The sequence below is a fragment of the Pleurodeles waltl genome, chromosome 2_2 (assembly GCF_031143425.1).
Source record: "Pleurodeles waltl isolate 20211129_DDA chromosome 2_2, aPleWal1.hap1.20221129, whole genome shotgun sequence".
Taxonomy (NCBI): domain Eukaryota; kingdom Metazoa; phylum Chordata; class Amphibia; order Caudata; family Salamandridae; genus Pleurodeles; species Pleurodeles waltl.
Genome location: NC_090439.1, coordinates 1,059,882,767 through 1,059,907,926, shown reverse-complemented (window position 1 = coordinate 1,059,907,926; position 25,160 = coordinate 1,059,882,767). Strand labels below are relative to the sequence as shown.

Below are 25,160 nucleotides of genomic sequence, written 5' to 3'. Positions count from 1 at the left end.
GACACTGGAAATCAGTTGGGCAACTTAAGGACAAAGCTATGATTGTGTGGGAAAAGGAGAATCACCTAGGGGTTTTGTCCAAAAAGGATGAATGTTCTCACCTACCAAGGGCCCCCTCCTCAAAGTGATAATCTGAAGGTTAATACAATGGGTCCCCCATGAAGCTCTTGTAAGAGGGCTGTGAAGTGTTATGTCCCAGTTGGTAACGTATATGGGATCTTGGGGAAAGACAGAAATGTATAAGGGATGTCTAGCTTCTAATATATTTATTTATACCTCCCTATTGCGTCAATAAAGCCAAATGCACTATTAAATCTATACAATGCAGACCCTTAGTGAGGTGTCAACATGTTTCAGACTCTTGTCCTCATGGCAGATGCTGGTCTGGAACATTTATACAGATTAGGCCCCACTCATATCTATCTCACACCCTGCCATCAGAGCAAGTTACTGGTGTGCAAGTTTACGATAGATAGAGAGGAGAAAATAAATTCAGGGTTACACCTTGCATGTATGCTGCAATTACTGGCCATTAGACCTATGGGGAAAGAGGAAAATCATTATCATTGTTCATTCAACAAACCATGATTATTGTGTGAAACTCACATACACTGAAGTGATGTTTACATTGGCATGCTTTGTAGGTGTGATGGTTCAAAAGTGGTCACTGCAAACTCTGACAAACCCATATGTCACTTGAAAAACACACTTGCTCACCACGAGGTGAAGAAAACATCCGTTAAGAACACTGTCTCAAAACTCTCAAATACCTTAACGCTTACCAAATGTAGCTAAAAATAGAGTTTCCTGGCTGTGTCAGTGGTCTAGTCACGCACCAAAAAAGGGACAATCCACCAAATCTGCATGATCACCCCAGATTTTTCACATTATCTGGGAACCTTTTTTTCCTGCACTTAGAACTCTGTGCATTTAACCCTGCAAATTAGGAGTTAAATGCCAGTGCTTTTTTTATTTAACTTGCCTATAAGTCTCATGTATATAGTACAGAAAATATATCCAGGGCCTGGAAAGAAAATGCTGCCACCTTTGAACCTGATCACCTGTATACAAAGAGGCCTGGAAAACATGGCTTCAGGACCACCATGTGTAGCCTGATAGTAGCAGCTTGAACCCTGTTGCACAAACCTGCCACAATCACCTTTCGTAAAAGTCACCCCTAGGTACACCCTGTTTCTCACAAGGTAGGTTGCATAATATTCAAGAGTGGACAAGTGTGACATTAGAAAAGGTGTGTGCCTCAGTGACTAGTCCCAAAATGGATTGTCACTGGTTAGGCTATAGCTGGCATATAGGAAAGGTCAGTGATTATACGCTGTTGACGTTTACCTGCTTCATACTCAATTTAAACCCCTGTTTTTAAAATAAATAATTCATAAACTGGCAATCTAATGGTGAAGTCAGATTTTTATTAAAAATCAAAAATGTTACTTTTAAAAAGTTACCTTGACCCTGTATATAGCTGCTGGAAGATAATTTGCTTTGCCCAGTCTTTCTTTGGTGTGAGTGAGGTGTGAAAACTGGTCTCAGAGTGGAGGCAATGGCCTAGGTGTGGGCAGGTGTTTCATTCCTCATGCAGGAAGACCAGTTAGTGTAAATCTAGGAAATTAATGTATTTCACAGGGGCCTGCCCTGACACAAGTAAATGTCAAGTGTCTCAATAGTCAGGCTGGCACAAAAAACAGCTTTAGGAAAACTACACCTAGAACACATTTTGAGTGAGGGGACTGGTCATTACCCTGTCCACACAATTCTGGTGGACACACAGTCTATATACAAGGGGCTAAGGGGTGTAAGAGTGAGGGGCACTGTGAGATTGTTTGTGGTATCACAAAGACGGGGTAGTGTTGCCTTTCAAACTTTACCCCACTGGAGAGGGAGTGCCCATTGAGTCACCATTACCTACTACATGGTGCCAGGCATAAATGTGGCTCCCGAAAGCACAATCCTTATACCAGCTTCTGAACCTGTGGAAAATGATAAGAGGAATGGAACTGCTGGGTGTGACCTGAGAGGAGTCCTGAGGGATGTGTCCTGCTCCCTCTTGTAGCCAGGACAAAGAAGTGTATTCCAAGGATCAGTTTGTGGACCTCCTATGTTGCTACAGGGACACAGCAAGCTGGAAAAGGCCATATCCCTAAAGTGCCAGGTTGACCAGAGGCAACTTGACCTGGACTGGACTTGGCTGTTTGCCTCTGCCTGACACCATGGGTCTCTAAGAACCTTCAATTGAGGTTCTAGGGGCCTTAGTAGTGTACCCCTGTGCTTGTTTGGACATCAGAAGAGAGTATAGAAACTTTGAAAACATTTCCTCAAAAGACTTCTGTCACTTAGCCCTCGTATTCCTTTCAAAGCTCTTCAACTTGAATGAGGGATGAACAGCATAGTGGACACAATTAATCTGAGTCCAGTACTGTTCTGGACAGGTCTACATGCAATTTCTTATTCTAAAGAATATATCAGGTACTCAAGGAGTGACTAGTTCAGGGATGCTGAAAAAAAACACTAAAAGTAAAAAGATGCGGTGGCTTTTGTGACAGTGCCCCAACAATACGAATATCAAGTACCGCTATTAGTATGACAACCTACTGGAAACAAATGCAAACTGTTGGAAAGTGGGTTATTGATAAGGGCAACCTACACGTAGCAATAGGCCACAAACCCCCACTTGGTCCAGTCAAGGTCTTAGTAAATTAATCCTTGCTCAGTCATTGGTAGCATGGCCCACAAGCAGATATGCTTAACTTAGGAGACAGGTGTGTAGAGCATTAAATATCAACAAAACAGTAAATAAGTAAAACACAACACACAATAAAAATCTGACACCAATTTACAAAAATGGAAATATTTGTATCTTTAAAATGACACCAAAGCGACAAAAATCTAATGTAGGAAACCAGAGACAGGAATTTTTAAAGATTAAAAATAAATTAAGCACATAGAAGCAAATAGCGCTGAAAGGTTAAGAAAAAAAAGATTGCACCGGACAGGGACAAAGTCCAGAGTTCAGGACACCCACGATGTAACACTTGTACACTTACTTTCATAAGTGTTTCCTGATTCAGGAAAGTGGTCTACAGCACCAGCCAAGGGTTCAGAGGCTCTGGTTTGCCTCTTGAGGTCCAGGACCACACCTCCCACAATGCACCTCTTCAACTTATGGAGCTTTTTACAACTGTTGCTCCAAACGTATGGATCTTCTTCCAGAGGTCCTTTTTGGGTCCTTGAAGTGTCCACAAACTTGATTCACGGTTCCAGAAGCTCTGAGTTGCTCCTTGTAAGTTGGGACTACAGTTACTAGAATGCACCTGTTCAGAATCCTCAAATGGCCACTGGGCACTGGTCAGCTGGGCTCTTCTTGCAGGGCTTGATGCAGGGGACTCTGGTTAGCTCCTTTGTACCTGTAGCTTACAGGGAGTCCACTCCTGGAGTTGCAGAAGCAAGGCAAAGTCCTTTTCTTGGTGAAGCCCAAAGTGTGCAGCTGGTGCAGTCCTTGTAAGTGCAGTTCTTCTGGAGCACACCAGGGGTTCACCAGGGAAGTCCTTCTTCTCCAGTATCTTCTCCCAGCAAGGATCTGAATTGTGGGTAGCTCTGTCATGTCTATCCTTGCTCCTGGGTGGTGAAACAGGGGGTGCGCCTCTCCAATGGAGTGCAGGCCACCAACCTCTGGGGTGAGCAGTTCCTGTGAAGTGTGGCAAAAATCAATCCCAGAAAGCAACATTCTCTAAAAATCCAACATGTAAAAAATTCCTCCCTGGAGGTTAGATCTGGCTGAGTCCGCTCACTGCTGTGGTTAAGGGGCTAAGGGGGTCATTCCGACCCTGGCGGGGTCCGCGGGAGCACCGCCAACAGGCTGGCGGTGCTCCTTTGGGCATTCTGACCGCAGCGGTACAGCCGCGGCCAGAAACGGAAAGTCGGCGGTGTACCGCCGACTTTCCGCTGCCCATGGGAATCCTCCATGGCGGCGCAGCTTGCTGCGCCGCCATGGGGATTCCGACCGCCATCCTGTTCCTGGCGGTTTCGGCCGCCAGGAACAGGATGGCGGTATGGGGTGTCGTGGGGCCCCTGGCATGGGCACTGCAGGGGCCCCTGTAAGAGGGCCCCACTTTAAATTTCAGTGTCTGCTTAGCAGACACTGAAATTCGCGACAGGTGCTACTGCACCCGTCGCACACCTTCAACTCCGCCGGCTCCATTCGGAGCCGGCTTCATCGTGGAAGGGTGTTTCCCACTGGGCTGGCGGGCGGCCTTTTGGCGGTCACCCGCCAGCCCAGTGGGAAACCCAGAATGACCGCCGCGGTCTTTTGACCGCGGTACGGTCTTCTGGCGGTTCCCGCTTGGCGGGCGGCTCCTGCCGCCCGCCAAGGCTGGAATGACCCCCTAAGTCTCCCTAACACACCTCTTTCCACCCCTCTCCTAATCTAGGTATTAGGGCTCCCATCTGGCTGGGGGAACAGGAAATGGGAAAGTTCCAGTTTCTGTCCCAGGTGGCTTTTCCTTCTTTGAAAACCAGTTTAGCCACTCTCCCCTTTCCTGCTCTGCCATCTGCTGCAGCAGTTATCCTGCCACCAGATGATTCCTTTGTCTCGGCTCAGGCCACTTCACACCTCATTAAGGTAGCTTGGCTCGGGTTGCCAGAGGCTGACCAATCAGGAAAGGGCACTACAGGGCTGAATTTGGTAACCTTCAGAAAGAGTTCCAAAACTCATTCCCTGTGCTAGTTATATTAGATTCAACATTGGCAAGTTGTTGGATTTAATATAACATTTAATTTGGTACCAAATGTGCTATATTTAGCTCATCTCTATTGGAAATAAGCCCCTTGGTGTTAGCCTATGTAGCCAATTGACTACAATGGGGGGAAAAAAAAAACATTTGTCTGTTTTTCCCTCACCAAAGCTTATAAAACATATTTTATAAAGTCCCTGCTTATATTTACACTGCACCCAAACCTGGGGGCACCTAGGGTAGACTTTAGAATGACTGAGGTGCAAAAAATAAGGCAGTTTGAGACTTTGGAAGTACTTTTAATCCAAAGTCAAATTTGGGGTTAATTGTAACTTAAGGCCAACAAGGCAGGCCTGCCTTTACAATTACATCAGGGTCTACAGCAGTGCACCCAGGGAAGCCCTATCTACCCGTTGTGTCCCTGAAACCTAAATGCTCTACCATATACTAGGAACCTATAGGTAGGTTGTCAGAGACAAATATAATTAGGCCTAATTTGCATGTACCATTTTAAACAGAGCACTGGCCCCAGTACTGGTTAGCCGTGCCCAGGGCACAGTCAGAGTCAGAAAACATCAGTATCAGCTAACAATGGGGACAAAGAGTGAGGGGGCTTCTGCAATCAGCCCAGGTTTTTCACACAAACTATAAAAAATGGCACAGTGGGCACCTTACTATCAGATTACATAAAAATAAAGACAGCCAACGTCCTCCTACCTTACTTATACATATTCTCCCCTGACGTGCAAAGAACCTAGGGCCATATTCACAAGGAGCTTGCGCTGCTAGTATGGCATTATTTTTGAAGCTCCAGTGTTGCATTCAGTACTCCATATTTACAAGGTGAGGAATTTGGCCCAATGCATCAGTTTTTAAAGGCCTGTGTCGAAAAATACCTGTGCTATAACTGACTTCCACAAGTAGATTTTAATGTATGCAGGGTAGGCGTTCCTCTGTAGAATCTGACTTACAAGTGACGCACTGATATATTTAGTTTAGCAACGTGCGACGCATCTTTTAGATTCCTATGCTCGGTAACCCATGCATAGGAAATGACGCCGTGACTGTGGCATAGGAATCTGACCAGCTGAAATCATCTAAAACACTATAATATGCAAGTAAATCACATACACTCAACTAGTAGTAGGTCTATACATGTATCACCCTCGGTGTCAGTCCACTTGAGCAACATGTGACCATGGCTTCTATTATATTATCATCCACTGTAGCAAATCAATGTGACGCTGTGTACTCCATGTAAGGGACAGGCCAGGATTGCCACATATCTATATAGGAATGGGTCCCCAAGTCCAGCCAAGACTACTCCAAAGCACAAAAGAAAAGTACATACATAATATAGGTAACCCAGGATTTGACGCTTTATATTACATTATTTACTTGTATCCACACACGTTAAGGTTTCACTCAATATGTCACACATACTTAGGTATCTTTGTACACATAAGCAGACTATGCCCACTGTAATGTGACACATAGCCATACTTCAAACTTGTATGCTTTACATCCAGGAACAATGGAATAGTGTCCAAGGTGAGTTTTCCACTATTTCACACTCTATTACATTAGTCCCTACACATTAGGCCAGTTGCATCAGTAAAAGCCAACGCATCACCTCTGTTTCTTGACGCATTGTGAAGTTGCGTTTGATGTAAGCACAGCTTCATCCATCCACCATTTTTGGGGCAGATTCCTTGCAGCACCCTTCCCGAGGCATCAGAATTTCTGTCATACAATGGGAGCTTATGTCATTGTGCACCATATTGTAAATCCAACGCATCCATGGCGTTAGGAATTATCATACTGAAGCAGAATATTTTCTGACGCATCGCTGTGTTACCGTAGCGATGCATCAGTTTTTGTTTATATGCCCCTTAGTTTCTAAAATTCAGTCCTAGCGGACCGTGCACTTGTCACAGAGTGAAAGTGGAAAAAAGTGGCTAATGTAGCTGTGGTTGAGTGGGGGGTGGTGGAGCTGCTGGAAACCATTTGCCACTTTATGCTGCAGTGCACAACAATAATTGTACGAGAAAATAGTTCCTCTTTCCATTATGTAAGAATTACAGCAGTAGATGCTGCAAAGATGCGATAAAGCCATGCCGACATGGAATTCATCTTCTCATGTGTTGCAGATAACTCAGAGGAATGAGCCCACGTCTTAGTAATAATTATTTTGATAGTAATCTTCAATTTGCTTTTAAGTTTTAAACTAACTGTTACAGTTTACAGGTCTGTTAGATTTCTAAACTGATTATGAACTATTAGCCTCAATGTGAATATTGTGCGGCTTTTATCTAAAAGAAAAGGACAATGCGAAATGTTAAATGACAGTTTACACACAATATTATACACCCCACTGTTTATTTTCATAAATAAGCTTTCGTTTGATGAATCCTACAGTACTGTACTTATTTTACGTGTTACTCCACTCAAATTTGAATTTTATATTTGAAAATGACACATTACTGTTTCAACGTGTTTTTGTGCATCAAGACCGTGCTCGATTCACCTTAATTCTATAAACTTTCTCGCTTTTGAAAGAGAACGTTTTCAGACCTGGAGCATAGTGGCAGCTTTATGGATGTGGGGTGGGACTCCCCCTTCTTGTTTTCTATTATCTTTACATTACACCAGTAGTGAATGATATTAGCTTAATATGAAAACAAGTCTAATACAATTAGGTGGAATAGGCTGTCAGCGGAGGTAAGAACATTATTTCAAATCTATGGTGTGTGTGTGCTTGAAGTTAAGAGTGGATTTATGTGAAAGAAAGCTTGTGTATGTCGGAATGTGAGTGTGCAGTGCTTAATTTGTGCTTGTTTTTTCCGGTGCTGAGCACCAGCACTTATTTTGAGGGCCGGGGCTTATTCTTCTGCCTCTAGCCTTTGCTGCGGGCAAAAGACACATATGGGAAAGACGGATGAAGGGAACAACGAACAACGAAAAAGCGTCATAAAGGGAGAAAGTAGAAAACTGCAAATATGATCTGAAGGGGCAGGCAGTGGCTTTATATGGATTGAAGAGGCCCGAGATGGTTTAAGGATTACGCCGCCTCAGTGTTCCGTGTTCACACATTTAATTGCAGCAGCCGCGGAGGGCTTCGGGCACCGGCACTTTTTTATTTACAAAATAAGCACTGTGAGTGTGTGAGCGTGTGTGTGAGTAAAAGTGAAGATCAAAGGGCGTGTGCTGTCACTTACTCTACCGCTGGTATTTTGGTAAACTGACGACCATTCAGACCGCATAGAAACTGTATATATTATGCTAATGGAGCAAAAACACAGATTAGAAAAAAATAGATAACATTTTGAATTTTCTATTAGTTACGTTTCTTAAATCGCAGAAAATGGTTTCTGGGCTCAATACTTATGGAGACATCAGTCCGCTCAATACTCATTAACGTCGTTTGCAAATTCTTAGCTCAGTGAGGAGCAGATTTACAGTACATGGTTCTTTCCCCATGACCAATGACTTTGGTGCAAAAGAAAATGACATTTAATGTACGGGTGCCCATACAATTGCTTGTTTTATTGCTCATTCTCTGTTGCATCCTTCGTGCCTTACATCAATTATTTCGGCCAGGCTGCTGCATCTTTTACAATTGGATTATTGGATTGCAGTAACCTTTTACGTTTTTCTTCCTGCAACAATCTGGTCATTTATCTCGACCTGCCTCATTGCTCTTTATCTTTAATGTGTAGCATCCATTGTAATCTGCTATCAAGACATGGTGGAATACTAGCTAAAGCTGTTTTTGTTTCTCGTTCTTTTTTTCTTGTAGTCAAGTTAAAAGCGTTTCGTTGATTTTAATGCAAAAATAGCAAACTGCAATACATATAAATCTAGGAATACTGTGCATAGAAAGTACTATTTGTGGAAGTTTCATGAACAGTTGCACTGAGAGCTCTGATTTTTCTCTCTCTGTTTTCAGCAGTTTATGATTTAACTTGAAGAAATTTCAGATTATCTGTCTGCGCTTTATTACGCAGTGCAAATGCATGGAATCAGAGGATCATATCAACCCAGGCACTGGATGACTGTTAATGATTTGGCCGTGGTGTTTCATGTACATATGGAGTCAATCTGTATTCATCTTCTTCCAGGACCCTCCCAGACAATGAGGCCCATATTTATACTTTTTTAGCGCCGCATTTGCATCATTTTTTGACGCAAAAGCAGCGCAAACTTCTAAAATACAATTGCATTTTGTAAGTTTGCGCCAAGTTTGTGTAAAAAAATGACGCAAATGCAGCGCTAAAAAAGTATAAATATGGGCCTTAGTCTTGAGTCACAGTAGAAGGGAGAATAGGAGCAGAAAAATAGTAAAGCCACCTATCACACCTAAAGTGCTAAAATACACATCCTCGGCTGGGAGAGTTAACAGCCCCGGTTCAGAGCACAATTGGTGACCTCTGGGCCCAGAAAATGACCAATGGGTGTTAAGACTGACCATGTAGCAAGGATTGGTTTTTGGAGAGTGGATAGCATCAGCTGAAGGGTGGCTTTAGCATTGTCCCTTTTGACTTGGAGATGCCAAGGAGAGCTTCTCCTATTTACGCCTAGGGACTTCCTAAAAAGCCAGGCTCCAGCCATAGTGGGAGGGACAATCAACCATTAACTTGTCAGATAAAGAGAATGACTAAGATGTTGACAGGCCTGCCTGGTGGCAGCTGCATCTGCCATCTTTAAACAGGATCCCAAGTAACTTATAATAAGGTGAAGAGGAAGTGCTGCAAAAAAAGTTGATGGACTGCAAGAAAACTGCTAGGATTGGGTGGTGGAATTTCTCCAGTCACTGGCTAGTGGAGAGCCTAAATCTGGCCTCTCCACTACCACTTCTTAACAACATTTCTGGACCCGAGAAAACTCCATCTGAAGAAGAAGGTCCTTCTGGAAGAAGAATCTTGATTTCTGACTCATGACTTCTGCTGAAAAAAGAGGACTCACCACAGACTTAAAGACTCAAGGACTTCTGACTCCTCTTGATGTCCAGGGATTCGACATGCTCTCTTAGGGTCAAGTGTTTGTCCTCCTGCTTACCTGCTTCAGGATCATACAAGCAAAGTACTCATGATGACAAGAGGGCTCAGATGAATACAGAGAAGCACATCCTGCAGGAGACGTGGCTGAAGAGAGTCCTGGTGCCTAGAAGCCTGTCCTGAAGAGCTGGGGAATGCATGACTGACCACAAAAGCTGTCCTAGAGGTTGGAGACTGAGCGTAAAGGTACAACCTTTGAACTGGACAATTGTCTTCATATATCCAACATCTGCTCCATCACGATCAGCCTGAAATTGTAAATAGACCTTGGTCCACCATAAAATGATGTTTTTCCATTGTGCTTAACTTTTCTAGGCACTGTTTACTTAAACATCCATATCTCTGTTTCCTCTTGGCATAATTTGCTGATCTTGGTGTAATTGTGCTCATTAATATGTTCTCTCTTCTTCTGAAGTAGCTGGGGAGTTTTATTATGTTGTGGTCTTATCTTTAGATTTGTTAGCACAGCTTGAGCATAGCACAAACTTCTCTGATCATTATCTGCTGCTTGTGCCCTGGCTAGTCTGTCTGAGACTCTCTCAGAACTGTATTGGATCTAACCAGAGCGGGTTTATTGATTTGGTAGGAGAAACACCCTCCCAAATTAGTTACTAAATTTATGATATTGGTGTTCAGCAGTTGGGCCAAAAATCTGTCTAGCAATTAACATTCAGTTTCAAAGTTTAAAAATGAAAAGTTCCATCCCAAACCAGGTTTAAAAGAAAAACGTGTTTTGGGATTTTTAATTATTAGGAAAATGTTTCAATTTTATGATTTGTTATTAAGTCGTATTTTAGTTTTTTTCACCTTGATATTTTTGTGGTAACATGGAGGTGGATTTGTCTACCCTAGCTAGCCTTCCTATGGAGCAGATGAAAGCAATGAGAAAGGAAAAAAAAACTGAAGTTGGGAGAGGGAGCCAAGTGGGAAGATTGTGGGTAGGCTCTCATGCCCTGGGAGGAGGCCCATCACGCTCAGATCAACTCAGAGGAGAATGATGATGTAGATAGGAGAATCGAGGCTGGTAGGTGAGGCAAAGAAGTCAGCTACTGTCTTTGGTGCTGAGGACAAACAGGTGGCAGCAGGACTTTGACAGAAGAGAAGAACTTGTCCTTGGAGGAGCAGAAGACCATGCTGGCACATGAGATGTGCCATAGTAGATGAACTAGAGGCCCAGAAGGGGCTAGTGACACTCATGGCTGCCAGACTGAGGTTACCCGGAGAGTCTTTACAAAATAAAGATTCCCAAAGACTTTGGGCCTGAGTAGGTTTTGGGGATGATATAGATAAATGGTCTACTGCTTATGAGGTTGCATTGCACATGCACAAATCACCAAAATCACATGCACAAAATGTATCCGAAGAAAGGTGGGTTAGGGTTTGTCTATGGAATTAAATTCAGAGCAGGTTTAGTACCAACCAATGAATGTCATCCTCATCTGCAAGTTTTACCTTACTTCTTAGAAATATCAGTTGAAGTCACAGCAGATTGATTTTGTTGCAGTGTCTATTAAATTATTAGAGGGTTGCATGACCGGCAGCAGCTTACCTAACTAAGATATGTTGCATAATTTGTTTAAGCAGGAAACCATCTAGAGTCCTTGTTTTACCAAACATATACCAAGCTCAGTGATTTTTGGAAATAGACATACCTCTGGCCCAGCTCACTGATCTTGGGAAAGAGACTTACCTCTGGCCCAGCATCAGAGTGCCCAGGAAGGAACTTATGGGCATGGAAGTAGGGACACTGGGGGTGCTTAAACACTCCCAGTAATTACTTTCCTGGAGTGCATAAGGTGAATGAGCAATAATGATGCATTTAAATTATGTCGCTATTTTTTCACTTTTGCTGTGTATTGAAAGACATAGGTCAAATGTGGTAAGACAAATTGCTTCTTCGGTTTTTACTTTTCACCCATGGAATACAAAGTGAAAGCAACATTTAAACATTTAAATATTTTCAAAATGGCTGTATAAATATTGAAAAATATATCAGCAGAAGAAAGCATAACTTAAGCATTACTTAATTCTAAAATGTGATAGAAACACACATTTTATTAGGATCAAAACAAATCAGGACACTTTACTTAGTGCTGTGCAAATGATAATTATTTGCTGAAACCTAATTGTTCTTTGTGTGCTATATAGATTTACTAACAAATTTAGTGGCTATTTTAATAATAAAAGTGCTGTCTGTAAATTGCAGTATGCTACCACGTCATGCTTTAGTAATAAATTTGTGAGTGTGTGCTCCAAAATGCACACCAGCTGGATACATACCATACTATTACCACTCTCATCTTAGGTGACTTGGGTATGGTAATATTTCTGGCAGCACCTCCACTTTGAAAATTGTTCCAGCACACTGCTTGTGGGTACGACAAGAAGGAAGTTCAGGCTTTCAACTGCAGAAAGACAGGGTGGACCAAAGATAAGAACAAAAAAGGGTTCAAGGGGAAGAAGTTCCTAGCCTCCATCATCAGAAGATTGTGCTATTACTGTCTACAGATCATGAGCACAAGATCATGAGTCTTAGAAACAAAGGGCCAGATGTATGACATTTTTTTTGCACTCGCAAACGGTGCAAATCACAAAATTCGGCCATTTGCGAGTGAAAAAAAGTGGTCTGCGATGCATGAAAAGCATTTGCAGACCACAACTAAGAAATCGCAAAAATTGCGAATTCTTGCATTGCGACCTGGTTTTGCGAGTCGCAATTTGCAATTCGCATAATCCAAATCGCAAGGAGATGCTGCAAAAAATCGCAAATTGCAATTTTTCGCAGAATGGCATTTTGCACATGCAAAATACCATTAAAAGAAACCAGGTGGTAACCTGGTGCAAAATTTTAAAAAGCATTTAAAATGCATTTTTAAATTGTACATGTAAAGCACACATGCCCTTTTGGCATGTGTGCACCTTACATGTCCCCAAAAATGTTTTAGGGGTGCAGCAGAGGGGGCCTTAGGCCCCCAGCAACCTGGGGTTTTGCATTTCCAAAATTGCGATTTCTGGTTCAGAAATCGCAATTTTGGAAATGCAAAAAATTTGCAGATATGGGCCAACAGGCCCATAGCTGCGAATGGGGCCAGTATCACAATTTGCGATTCGGTAATAGCATTTGCGATTTTTAAGAAATCGCTATTACCAATTCGCAAATGTGATATATGGCACTTTGCAAGTCGGAAATAGCGATTTCTTAAAAATCGCTATTTCCAAATCGCAAAGGTCCGTTATGATACATCTGGCCCCAAGTTCTGAGAAGCTCACACAGGTGAGCAGTCCATAGGATTGCTAGCATAGTAGGCCCAGTGAGGACAGACGGGTAGTCAATTCTGTTTCAATGGGAGGAAAAGAGGTGATATCCACGGCCTATGTGCCTGCAGATATTAGAAGGTATGGGCAGTGGGCAACCAACGATGGGAAGTGGGTGGAAGCTCTGAGAGACACAGGAGCCAGCATGAATACTGTCAGGTGTCTGCTGCTATCCCCTGAGCAGATCAGCCCCAATGTGCCCCATCATATGCTGTTCAGCTACCATCCTTTGATGATGGTTTCCTTGGAGTAGGGGTGTAGTGACTGGTTGTCTGAAAGTAACTGCTAGCCCTGCCACACATGTGGACTGTTGGGGGAATTACTTTAGGCATACTATGTGGAGAGAAGTAAAGCTCAAGGCACATAAAGAGATGGTGGGACTGCCTGATTTGGTGCTGCTGAAGGCACTGTCCAGTATAAGCCCCTTCCTTATAATGAAGTGGTCACTAACATTAGGAGAAGACGTTGAATAAATATTATTTACCACTTGTCCAATCAGTTATCCCACTAAACACACTAGTACTGACTTACGCTGGGGTAAAGAGTAAGGTGAGTCCCAAGTACTCTCCACTTCAGGATAAAAGTTCTTCACCTACCTGTTTGGTGGCATGCTTCATCCTCGATTCCCTCCTGACGTCTCCACCCCTGCCCCTGGCACTGATCAGTAAGATTTCAAAGTGTGAGCTACAACCCTCTATGTTGTTGGGGAGTGTGTAGGAGTTGAGGTGTGTCATTGTGTGTGAGTGCTATTATGCTGAAGGGATTGAAAGGAAAGAAAACGATATTATGGATGGATGGGGTATACTTTATTTTGTCCCCAGGTATAGGACTGAAATTATGATAGGGATTAATTCCACCCACTAGTGTTTTCTGTTTTGATTCTACCTTTCCGCCATACTGGCACCCTAAAGTGAGGTGTGAGTGTCATTCATCTGGACACGGTTGACCTCTCTACTTTATTATTATTATTTATTATTAAGAAATACAGAAAAAAAGAAGTTACACCCCACATTAAAGGAAGTTTCAATGTATGTCAGTTGCCCTAAACGGGCCAGGAACAAGGGTCAATAGGTGTTATGGCTTCTATCTCAGTGCTGAAGAGAAAGGGATTGCAGATTACAAGTCCTGGTCAGCAGTGTTTTCATGCAACCAAAACTTCCTTTGATTTCTGAATTCTCTCTATTAGCCGCCTGCAAACTAGGTTTACAACACAGACCTCTGCAGTTAGGTTGTTTGGCTTCTAGTGAGTAGCTGGGTAATTCATACCCATGCAGCAATGTCATGACCCCTTTTGTTCCCATTTCAACCTCATTCAGACTATGTCCAGTCCCTCCAAATGATCCCCGCCTCTATTGACAGTGCTCCTTCTGGACTATGATTCCATAGACAGTCATGTACCTCCCAGACCATTCCATTGTGTGATGTTTTAGATATTTGTTCTAAATGCAAAACAACCACATTGGCTCTGCTAATAACATGAGTAGCTGTTGCAGAACAGAATAGGCTGTCTGTGTATCTATAGCACTATCTGTAGTAAATGAAAATGTTAATAAATATTATATTTCACAAAATGTCCATTGTGAGATTGCCAGGGTCAATCCAGCGCTATAAGTGAGGAATGGAAGGAATAGGGCACATAGCAGCTTAGATGAATTTAAAACCATGTCAAAAGGTTTGTTGAACAAACTAATTTAGTTAGTGAGGAGTAGGTTGGGATGAGGTGAGAGATCAAAGAAAGATTCATGGACACAGTACCGTTTTTCAATGATGGATTTTTCAGAGAATTTCTCATAGTGCTGCAGCAACACACATAGAGTCAACAGTTAGGGCAGCAAACGGGTTGCTACTAAATGTCACTTACTTGATCGAAAGATGAGAACTATGGAATTTCCTAGGGGGTTAACAATGTGCAACTGGTGTTGGTAAGTTGATTAGCAGAAGACATTGACATTAATTCAGTTGCGGATCGTGGTCTCCATACTAACTACACTAAGGGGGTCATTCTGACCCTGGCGGTCATAGACCGCCAGGGCCGGGGACCGCGGATGCACCGCCAACAGGCTGGCGGTGCATCCAGGCCAATTCTGACCGCGGCGGTAAAGCCGCGGTCAGAAAAGGGAAACCGGCGGTTTCCCGCCGGTTTTCCCCTGGCCTGAAGAATCCTCCCTGGCGGCGCTGCAGGCAGCGCCCCCATGGGGATTCCGACCCCCTTCCCGCCAGCCTGGTTCTGGCGGTTTTGACCGCCAGAACCTGGCTGGCGGGAACGGGTGTTGTGGGGCCCCTGGGGGCCCCTGCAGTGCCCATGCCAATGGCATGGGCACTGTAGGGGACCCCTAACAGGGCCCCACAAAGATTTTCAGTGTCTGCATAGCAGACACTAAAAATCGCGACGGGTGCAACTGCACCCGTCACACCCTTTCCACTCCGCCGGCTCCATTCGGAGCCGGCATCCCCGTGGAAGGGAGTTTCCCGCTGGGCGGGCGGGCGGCCTTCTGGCGGTCGCCCGCCAGCCCAGCGGGAAACTCAGAATGAGTACTGCAGCAAGGAGGATCTGCTGGTTCCTGAGAATAGCAGCCACATCACGATGGTAGGCAGCCAGGTCGGCCCTGAGGGAGTCATGATTGCATTCGTGCATGCAGTGGAACGTTTGGGGTGCGAGGTGTTGTGGCAACTCCCTTACTGCAGTGGTGAATTCCTTGACAGTTTCTTGTAGTCCTTGCAGTATGGATGTTAGGGCTTGCATAGCTGCTGCCTGATCTGCAGATGACATCATGCACGAGCGCACCCCCTCAAGGCTGGCTGCCATTGTTTGCATCCCCACCCGCACCTCCTTGGCCAGCTCCCGCTGTACTCCAACTACAGTTCTCTCAAAGCTGGTTCCAGTGTCGTCTGAGTCCTCAGCTGTATTGGAGCTGGCAGGTCTTAGAATTGGGGTGGTGGGTGGATCCTCTGCGATGGCTGCTTGTTCTGTGCTCCTCCTTGTGACTGAAGGTGGGGTCTGGAGGGTTTCAAGGACCTTTTGGATGGTTTCGTGGGGAATGTTTATGGGCTCGTCATCCATGTCATCAGGGAAATCTGGGACAGGCATATATCGGCAGGAGATCCATCTTCCTCTGCAATGAAACAGGGTACAATTAGTGTGTCTGTGTTGTTCCAATTTTGACGTGACGTGCCTGCCTTTTGATGAATTCACTTTGTGATCTTGTTTTGTATTAATATCTGCAGTCCTTCAGATGGGCATTGTTTCAGGCCTATGGCCCACCTGTGTGTCACATGTATGTTATTGAGTTATCAGACTTGTCAGCCTCATTGCCCATAGGTGTTGGTTTATGCCAAATAGAGAATAGGCACCTTTTTGTCCTACTCGACCCTCCGTGTACATCCATTCTCATGGTGAGACCTTTCACTGGCTGTGGGTGTTCTGATGGCCCTGGCAGCACACTTAACTATCAGGACCTGCCCCAATCCCTGATCTTTCACATCGACTTAATTGTACTTGACATGTAGCATATCCTATGCATGGCAATGTTATGATGTGATATGGATATTGACATTGTTGATGTGTCCTGCTGATGTTGGGTAATGTGTGTTACATTGGATTGCCCTGATAGTCTTATCAGTGTCTTATTTTGTTCTCTGACTGTGCAGGTGTATTTCAGTGACCAGTTACATGTGTCCCCTCCTCAATGCTGTCGTCTGAGCAGTATGACATTTGTGATGTTGCCTTGTTAGCCAGGCACAGGATGGACCCTGACGTATGCAGCATGGGTGTGTCCTTAGTGCTGTGTCACTCCTATTGTTGTTTACACTGGCTGATGTTTGTGACACCTATGGGCATTGACATTTGAGTGTACTGGGGCCTTTGTCTTGTTTCTGGAGATTGTTGCCGATGTCATCCTCACCCCCTAATTTAGGTATGTAGGTTCCATGGGGAGGTTACTGCCATTGGCTACTTGAGCTGCACACAGATCAGAGGTGGTAGTGGCAACTGTTGTTGCAGTTACATTGCAGTTGTCGGTTTGGCTAGAGGATTGCTAATAGGTCCCTAGTTAATGTAGGAGATATGTTGGCTGACGAGTGCCAGGATGTAAGTTTGACGTAGTGGCCTTCCCTCCTGTCGAGGATTTCCCTTTGCTCCATCGTTGGCATGACAGCATGCCCCCATGGGACTGTTGTTGGTGTAGTGTAATGGTGTGCCCCAGCTTATGTTTGTGCAGGCCATGCCCCCCTGCCGTGCCCCTTTACCCATGCCACTCCATGTATGTGATGACTTACATGCAATGTGTAGTAGGTATTTCCCCCCCTGCTTACAGTTAACATTAGTGCATTTCAATTCCCCATGCGACTTACCCTGCATGTGCGTTGTCTCGTGGTAGTCTGCGCTGTCCTGTCCGTGAATCCCTGTGACGATCTCCTCAGGGATGACGGCTGCGACCATCTCCTCCATGTGGTCCAGGGCCTCCTGGTGTGCTGGACTCCCCCCTCCAGTCTGCAGTGCTGCCTTCCTGTTCCTGGCCATCTTTTCCTTGGTCCTGCGTTTGCAGTCATTGCAGTCAAGCGTTTCTTGCACTCGATGACTGTTCTGCGTACTTCAGCCACACTGTTAATCTTGTCAACAATTTGTTGCCATATAGCCTCTCTCCTACTGATTGGCAACTTTGAGGTGATAAACAGTTGGTGCTGGTGTTCCGTCATCTCTTTAACCAGGATTTCCTGCTCCTCTGCACTGAAGCAACACTTTCTTTTCTTTCTATAAGTGTCCTGGTTCTTGTATGGATCGTCCTGGCTGGTTCCTGGTCTGCTGTCATCTTCCTGGGGTCTGTAGTGGCATCTGGGATTCATTTTGGCTCTCCTCTGGTGAACTGGCCGTGTTCGCTGGTTTTTCTGATGCTATTGCGTCAAAAAAAACGGCGCATATCCGGGTTGCGGTGTCGTAAATCGACCCACAGTCATTTCCGCCGCGTTAACGCCGTTTTCCTTCACGACTTGACGCCGCGGTGTGCGTCAAAAATAATGACTCCCACCTGTTGATTGCGCCACCGTGCGTCAAAGTATAAATATGACGCCCGCACGGCGCAACGAAATGGCGTTAGCCGGCGGTAATTTTTTTTACGCAAAACAGCACCGGCGCAGTTTTGCGTCCAAAAGTATAAATATCGCCCTAAGTATTTGGATTGCAAAGGTCTTTGATGTTTTTATCTATTTAACTGTGCATTTTTCTGTTTAAATCATCTCTAATGTATTTACTTGCTTTGAATTTCCAGGTATTACCAAGTACGAACTGGTCTAAAAGTGTCTTCGCGGATTCCTCATAGACTTGTTGCGACACACATTGGACCAACAGGTAAAAATCTTTTAAAAAATGTTGTAAACAAGAGGTTTACTATTACTTTTAGCATGCAATTCAATCATATATCAAAATTGTTCTTAGTCATTTTTAATTGTAAAAAAATCAAGGCGATAAATTTGACGAATCTTCATGCATAATGTCAAGGAAGCATGCTGACAACCACAGCCACAACAAGCAACAACACTTATACCCAGATTTAACGACACATTAACGTCACTTTTTTCACGCTAATGTGGCATTAGATGTCTAAAAATGCTGTGTGATATTTACAAAGAGCGCAATGCATGTATTGTGCCAATTTGTAACCCTTTGCGCTACGTTATGCCTGCGCCAGGAATAATACATGCAAACGTGGTGTACCCCCTTTAGGGAGGCTGCAAAAATGGCAAAAGAAATCTAAGAGATTTATTTGAGTCATTTTTTTCTGGTATTTTAACGCCTGCTCAGAGCAGCTGTTAAATGCCATTGTTTTCAATGGGCCCCTATATACTGTTCAGGGTTAGCACCACGATTTTGGTGCTAACCCTGAACAGTACATCAATAGCATCAGAAATTCTGACACTATTGCCCCCTACCCTGCGCCATGGTGCACCATATTTTAAATATGGTGCACACATGGTGGCGGTAGGGGGCCGCAAGGGGCCACAAGAAAAGTGACGCTACATGTAATGTATCGCCACTTATCTTAAATCTGGCCCTTAGTTTTTGCTGACCAAACCTTAAGGAACACAGATCATATTGAAACCAATTGCTGGAAGGGATCCTTTTTTTTCAGGACAAAGAATATGCTCACATAAATGCTCTTCACCTGCCCTTCTGCTTTGGTTAACGCTTTGTCTAGTCTTAAAATTCTGAAAATAGGATACTGGGTCCCTCACAGCTTCTGTTCATCCAGACTCATAAGGCGGATGAATGTATGTCAGAACAATGCATGCTGTAACCACGCATGCCTGAACAACGCGGTCGGAACAACAACTGTGTAATTACCACTAATAACTTTACCACGAATGCCTTAACAACGATTTTCGTTGTAAAGGCATGCGTGGAATGGCATGCATGGTTCCAGCATGCGACCCCCTGAACCCACCACCCCGCCCCTGCCCCTAAAACTACAGTGACCCTCCACCCCTACCCCTAAAACCTAAAACTACTCCGAGCCCCCACCCCGACCCTAAAACCCAAACTACCCCTACCCCCATTCCCCACCCTTAAAACTACCCTGACCCCCACCCGCCCCTAAAACCTAAACTACCCCAACACCCCACTCCAACTCCTAAAACCTAAAACTAACCTGCCCCCCCCTAAAACCTAAAACTACCCGACCCCCCACCAGCCCCTAAAACCTAAACTACCCCAACACACCACCCCGCCCCTGAAACTACCGTGACCCCCACCCCACTCCTAGAACCTAAAACTACCCTGACTCCCCACCCCGCCCCTAAAATTACCACAAAGCTCCATCCTCGCCCCAAAACCTAACATCACCCCAATCTCCCACGCTCACCCCTAAAGCCACCCAAACCCCACCCCACCCCTAAAATTACTGCAACCCCCCCAACCCTGCCCTAAAACCTAAAACCACCCAACCCCCAACACTGCCCCTAAAATTACAGCTACCTTCACCCCGCCCCTAAAACCACACCAACTCCCACCCCCACCTCTAAAATTACTGAGACCCCCACCCTCACCCTTAAAACGTAAAACCACCCCAACCTCTGCCCCTAAAACCTAAACTACCCCAACCCCTCACCCCAGCCCCTAAAACTACCGCAACCCCCACCCTGCCACTAAAACCTAAAATTACCCTGACGTCCCCACCCCTGCCCCTGCAACTACCCCCTAACCCTACCCCAGCCCACTTCCCTGACCGCGTCCTCTCCGATCCAGAGTCTGTTTTCCTCTGCCTTAACCATGCGTGTTCATTCTTCTGGACATGCTTTTTTAAGGCAGAGGAAAACAGGATTGTTGTTCAAGAAAGCGTTGTTCCACTTTCGTGGACAATGACCCTCGTTGTTCCGCCATCGTGGTTTAGGCTGCTTCCCAAGGCAGATACGTTAGCTATGAATGCAGATGGTTGAATTCATCACAATTAGTGGGCATTGGTTTGTATACTCCTAAATGTGTTTGTTGCTTTCATGGATGATCTGAGACTGGCCACAAAATGTTGTTTTTTTTGTAATGATGGCTGGTCCGCCCTCTATCTTAACTAAGACTTTTCAGGAGTGGAGGGTTACATACTAACGAAGGTTTAGGCTTTCTCTTACCTAGGAATCCTGTTAGACCCCGAAACAAATTGGAGAGCTCTCATTCAAGCTGAAAATTCTAAATTTAGGGCAGTGTCTACCTTAAAGTCTTCTCTGGTACCGATATCTGGGGGTATATTAATGTTAAACAACAGCAGTTTATTGAGAATATGTTTTTCAGGCATCTCTTAAGTGTACCTCAAAATGTTCCATCATACATAGTGCCCAAGGTGCTGGGAGCAAATTACTTCTCTGACATTGTGACCCATCGCCCCCTGATGTGTTGGGTAACATTTTGGATTAGAGCAGAAAAGAAATTCAACAGTGAAATCTTGTTAGATTATCTCTCCCTCTACAAAGCTCACCACATCCCTTGTCTAAGGTGCGTGGAGTCTTTTGACTCCCTGAGGAGGCGTGACCTATTTGATAACCCAGGTGTATTGGTTAAATCTGCCCCGATTTAGGTTAAAAGAAAATCCCTAATAGGGCAACAATGTCAGGAATGCAAAAAAATCTCAGTCTGGGAGTATGTGTTGCTGAAAACGGTCCCGTGCATGGAACTGTATCTTACTTTTGTGAACAGTGATAACTGCCATTTTTTACTCACAAGATTTAGGTTGCATCTATTTAATTTGTGTCTAGTGGCCCCAAAAAGATGTAAAGAAATAAGGGCCAGATGTAGCAAAGGTTTTTACCCATTCTGTGTCTATGGGAAAAAGTGTTCGTACATATGGCCCTAAATGATTTAGGTCCTCGCAGCTGCGACCATGTGCCTCCTCAAAATAGCTTGCGCTTTGTAATGTTTTGTAGGTTTAAAGAGAAATACATGAACAATTATATTATCCCTCTTCTAAAGAGTTGAAACTTTTCTAGTGTTTGCATAGCGGGTACCACTTTTTACTTATGGGGTCACTTGCTTTTTAAATAGTGCTGGCGCTTTCTGGGTGATTGATTTTGTGCTTGTTATATTTACACTGAAGATCAACATTTATTATCATAGTGTTTTTCTATATGTTGCATTTGTCTGTATTTTTTATGGCTAACTTGATTTAATTGAATAAAGGAATTTGAATAGGTTTTCCACTAATTAACATTCAATTCCATTATTTTGACACTTTACTGCACAAAGGAAGAGGGACCACCATAAATAAATAAGATTTGGGGATTGATTTAGATCTTGGTGGATGGGTTACTCTGTCACAACGGTGACGGATATCCAGTCAGCCGAAAAATAAATCCCATCCACCAATATCTATATCAGGCCCTTGTTCTCACCTAAGCAGGGATGTTTAATGCTATCATGTGATATGTTATCATATGACAGATAATGAAGGGACTGAGTTGTCTGAGCTCCTTATTATGTGCACTTTGGCATCAGAACAGGACACATCTAGCCATGTGTAACAATATTTAAAGGTGAATATTGATGGCAACTGTCCTACAGCACTGCTACCTTCATTCAGCATGAGGGAAGCTGGAGCACAGCAACTCACACACTGGCTGTGTGCTCCTGGAGCAGTATGCAAAACATGTTTGTTAGAAATGGGGTTTTTGGTTGGCAGTCAGGTTGCCCTCTGTCCAAGCAAGAACCCTCACTCTAGTCAGGGTAAGTCACACACAATCCAAAATCAGCCTGTGCTCACCCTCCGGTAGCTTGGCACGAGCAGTCAGGCTTAACTTAGAAGGCAATGTGTAAAGCATTTGTGCAATAAATCATACAACACCATAGTATAACACCACAAAAATACACCACACAGTGTTTAGAAAAATATAGAATATTTATCTGGGTAATTGTAGGTCAAAACGATCAAAGTTGCAGTACGAATTTGTAAAGATATCACTGAAAAGTGATATTAAGTGTCTTTAAGTCTTTAAAAAGCAATAAAGTGTCTTTCAAGCACAGAGTACCTGGTTTCTGGTGGGAAATCTCCTCAGAGGGCCACAGGAGAAGAGATGCGTGGAAACAGGGGTGTGTGCGTCGATTTCTCCTCAGCACACACAGACTTGCGTCGTTCTTTTCCACGCGGGGAAGTCGGGCGTCGTTTTCCGGCGCGCAGACAGTCTCTTTTTGTGGATCGCGGGGATTACCAGATGTCCCGGGTCTGTGCGTGGATTCTCCTGCTTATTTTCCGGCTGCGCGTCGTTCTGCGGGGCTGCGCGTCGAAGTTTCGATCTCACGGTAGGCGTCGCGTCGATTTCTCCTTGGAAGTCGGGCGGCGTTGTCCTTGCGAGGCCGTGCGTCGAAATTTTGGTCTCACGGCAGGCGTCGCGTCGATTTCTCCTTGGAAGTCGGGCGGCGTTGTCCTTGCGAGGCCGTGCGTCAAAGTTTCGCACTCACGGTAGGCGTCGCGTCGATTTCTCCTGGAAAGTCGGGCGGCTTTGTCCTTGCGAGGTTGTGCGTCGAAGTCTCGATCGTCCCGAGGGCGTCGCGTTGATCAGCGTCGGTGTGCAGCGTTTTTCTCGCCACGAAACAAGCTGTGCGTCGAAATTTTCGGCGCACGGAGCGTCCAAGTGAAAGGAAGAAGTCTTTTTGGTCCTGAGACTTCAAGGAACAGGAGGCAAGCTCTATCCAAGCCCTTGGAGAGCACTTTCACAGCCAGACAAGAGTTCAGCAAGGCAGCAGGGCAACAGCAAGACAGCAGTCCTTTGTAGAAAGCAGACAGGTGAGTCCTTTGAGCAGCCAGGCAGTTCTTCTTGGAAGGATGTAGTTTCTGGTTCAGGTTTCTTCTCCAGCAAGTGTCTGATGACTTATACTAAGTTGTGCCTTTGAAGTGGGGGTGACTTCAAAGAGTCTCTAAGAAATGCACCAAGTTCCCTTTCAGCTCAATCCTGTCTGCCAGAGTCCCAGTAGGGGGTGTGGCAGTCCTTTGTGTGAGGGCAGGCCCTCCACCCTCCCAGCCCAGGAAGACCCATTCAAAATGCAGATGTATGCAAGTGAGGCTGAGTACCCTGTGTTTGGGGTGTGTCTGAGTGAATGCACAAGGAGCTGTCAACTAAACCTAGCCAGACGTGGATTGAAGGGCACAACAAGATTTTAGTGCAAAGAAATGCTCACTTTCTAAAAGTGGCATTTCTAGAATAGTAATATTAAATCCGACTTCACCAGTCAGCAGGATTTTGTATTACCATTCTGGCCATACTAAATATGACCTTCCTGCTCCTTTCAGATCAGCAGCTGCCACTTCAACAGTGTATGAGGGCAGCCCCAATGTTAGCCTATGAAAGGAGCAGGCCTCACAGTAGTGTAAAAACAAATTTAGGAGTTTCACACTACCAGGACATATAACTACACAGGTACATGTCCTGCCTTTTACCTACACCGCACCCTGCTCTAGGGGTTACCTAGGGCACACATTAGGGATGACTTATATGTAGTAAAAGGGGAGTTCTAGGCTTGGCAAGTACTTTTAAATGCCAAGTCGAAGTGGCAGTGAAACTGCACACACAGGCCTTGCAATGGCAGGCCCGAGACAGGGTTAAGGGGCTACTGAGGTGGGTGGCACAACCAGTGCTGCAGGCCCACTAGTAGCATTTAATCTACCAGCCCTAGGCACATGTAGTGCACTCTACCAGGGACTTACAAGTAAATTAAATAGTCAATCATGGATAAACCAATCAGTAGTACAATTTACCCAGAGAGCATATGCACTTTAGCACTGGTTAGCAGTGGTAAAGTGCCCAGAGGTCAAAAGCCAACAACAACAGGTCAGAAAAAATAGGAGGAAGGAGGCAAAAAGTTTGGGGATGTCCCTGTCAAAAAGCCAGGTCCAACATGACCCCCTACCAGCCTAAAGCCAGGGGAGAACAATCACTATCCTGATGTACTTCCCTGTTTGAGGCGACAGGACAAGGACCCAGGCCCACAACAGCAGGGGCATGCTCCAGTTCTTCGCCTTCCTGACTCCAATTGGATCACTCTGTCCATACTCTCAGGGCCCACTAAGCCAACCCATGGGGAACCTTTCTCCTTACCTGCGGATCCCATCTGTGCAGCACCTAACCTTACTTTGCTCACAGATGTATCCCAGGAACAGGATAGTACCACCATGACCAACACAGTGGTGTTGCCCACTCTACCCCTGGGGTGTGACACTTGTCCTCTCCCCAGGGATAACTCTGTCCACCCGGACAGCAAGCCACAGTGATTACTGACAGCTGCCAGGGATGAGAGCCAGGCCCCAGGCCTCTCAAAGCTCTCCAACCACTGTGGCTGTGGAGAGTGGGGGGCGGTAGCCCCAGGTGCTGGGCACCCTTTAACCACTCTCCCTTCCACCAGGTCAGGGATGACAGCCTGAACCTGGTCCTCCCCTCTGGGGCTTTGTACCCTCCCTCCTGGAGCGGTACCCCCAGAGTCCAACATGGTCAGGGTGCTTACAGAAGTCACCCCGTACCATTCCTCCACCAGTGCAGGGCTGTTAACCTGCAACTGGCCCTCCAACCTGGGGCCTGT

General features: G+C 45.0%; 1 protein-coding gene across 1 annotated transcript in view; it reads left to right on the top strand.

Annotated features, from left to right (window-relative positions):
- Positions 1–25,160, top strand: part of FAM135B (family with sequence similarity 135 member B) — a 1,130,658-nt gene that overhangs the window by 530,822 nt on the left and 574,676 nt on the right. The window contains exon 4 of the mRNA XM_069220795.1: positions 18,382–18,461. Coding sequence (XP_069076896.1) covers positions 18,382–18,461 — 80 coding nt within the window. The remainder of the gene's footprint in view (positions 1–18,381; positions 18,462–25,160) is intronic.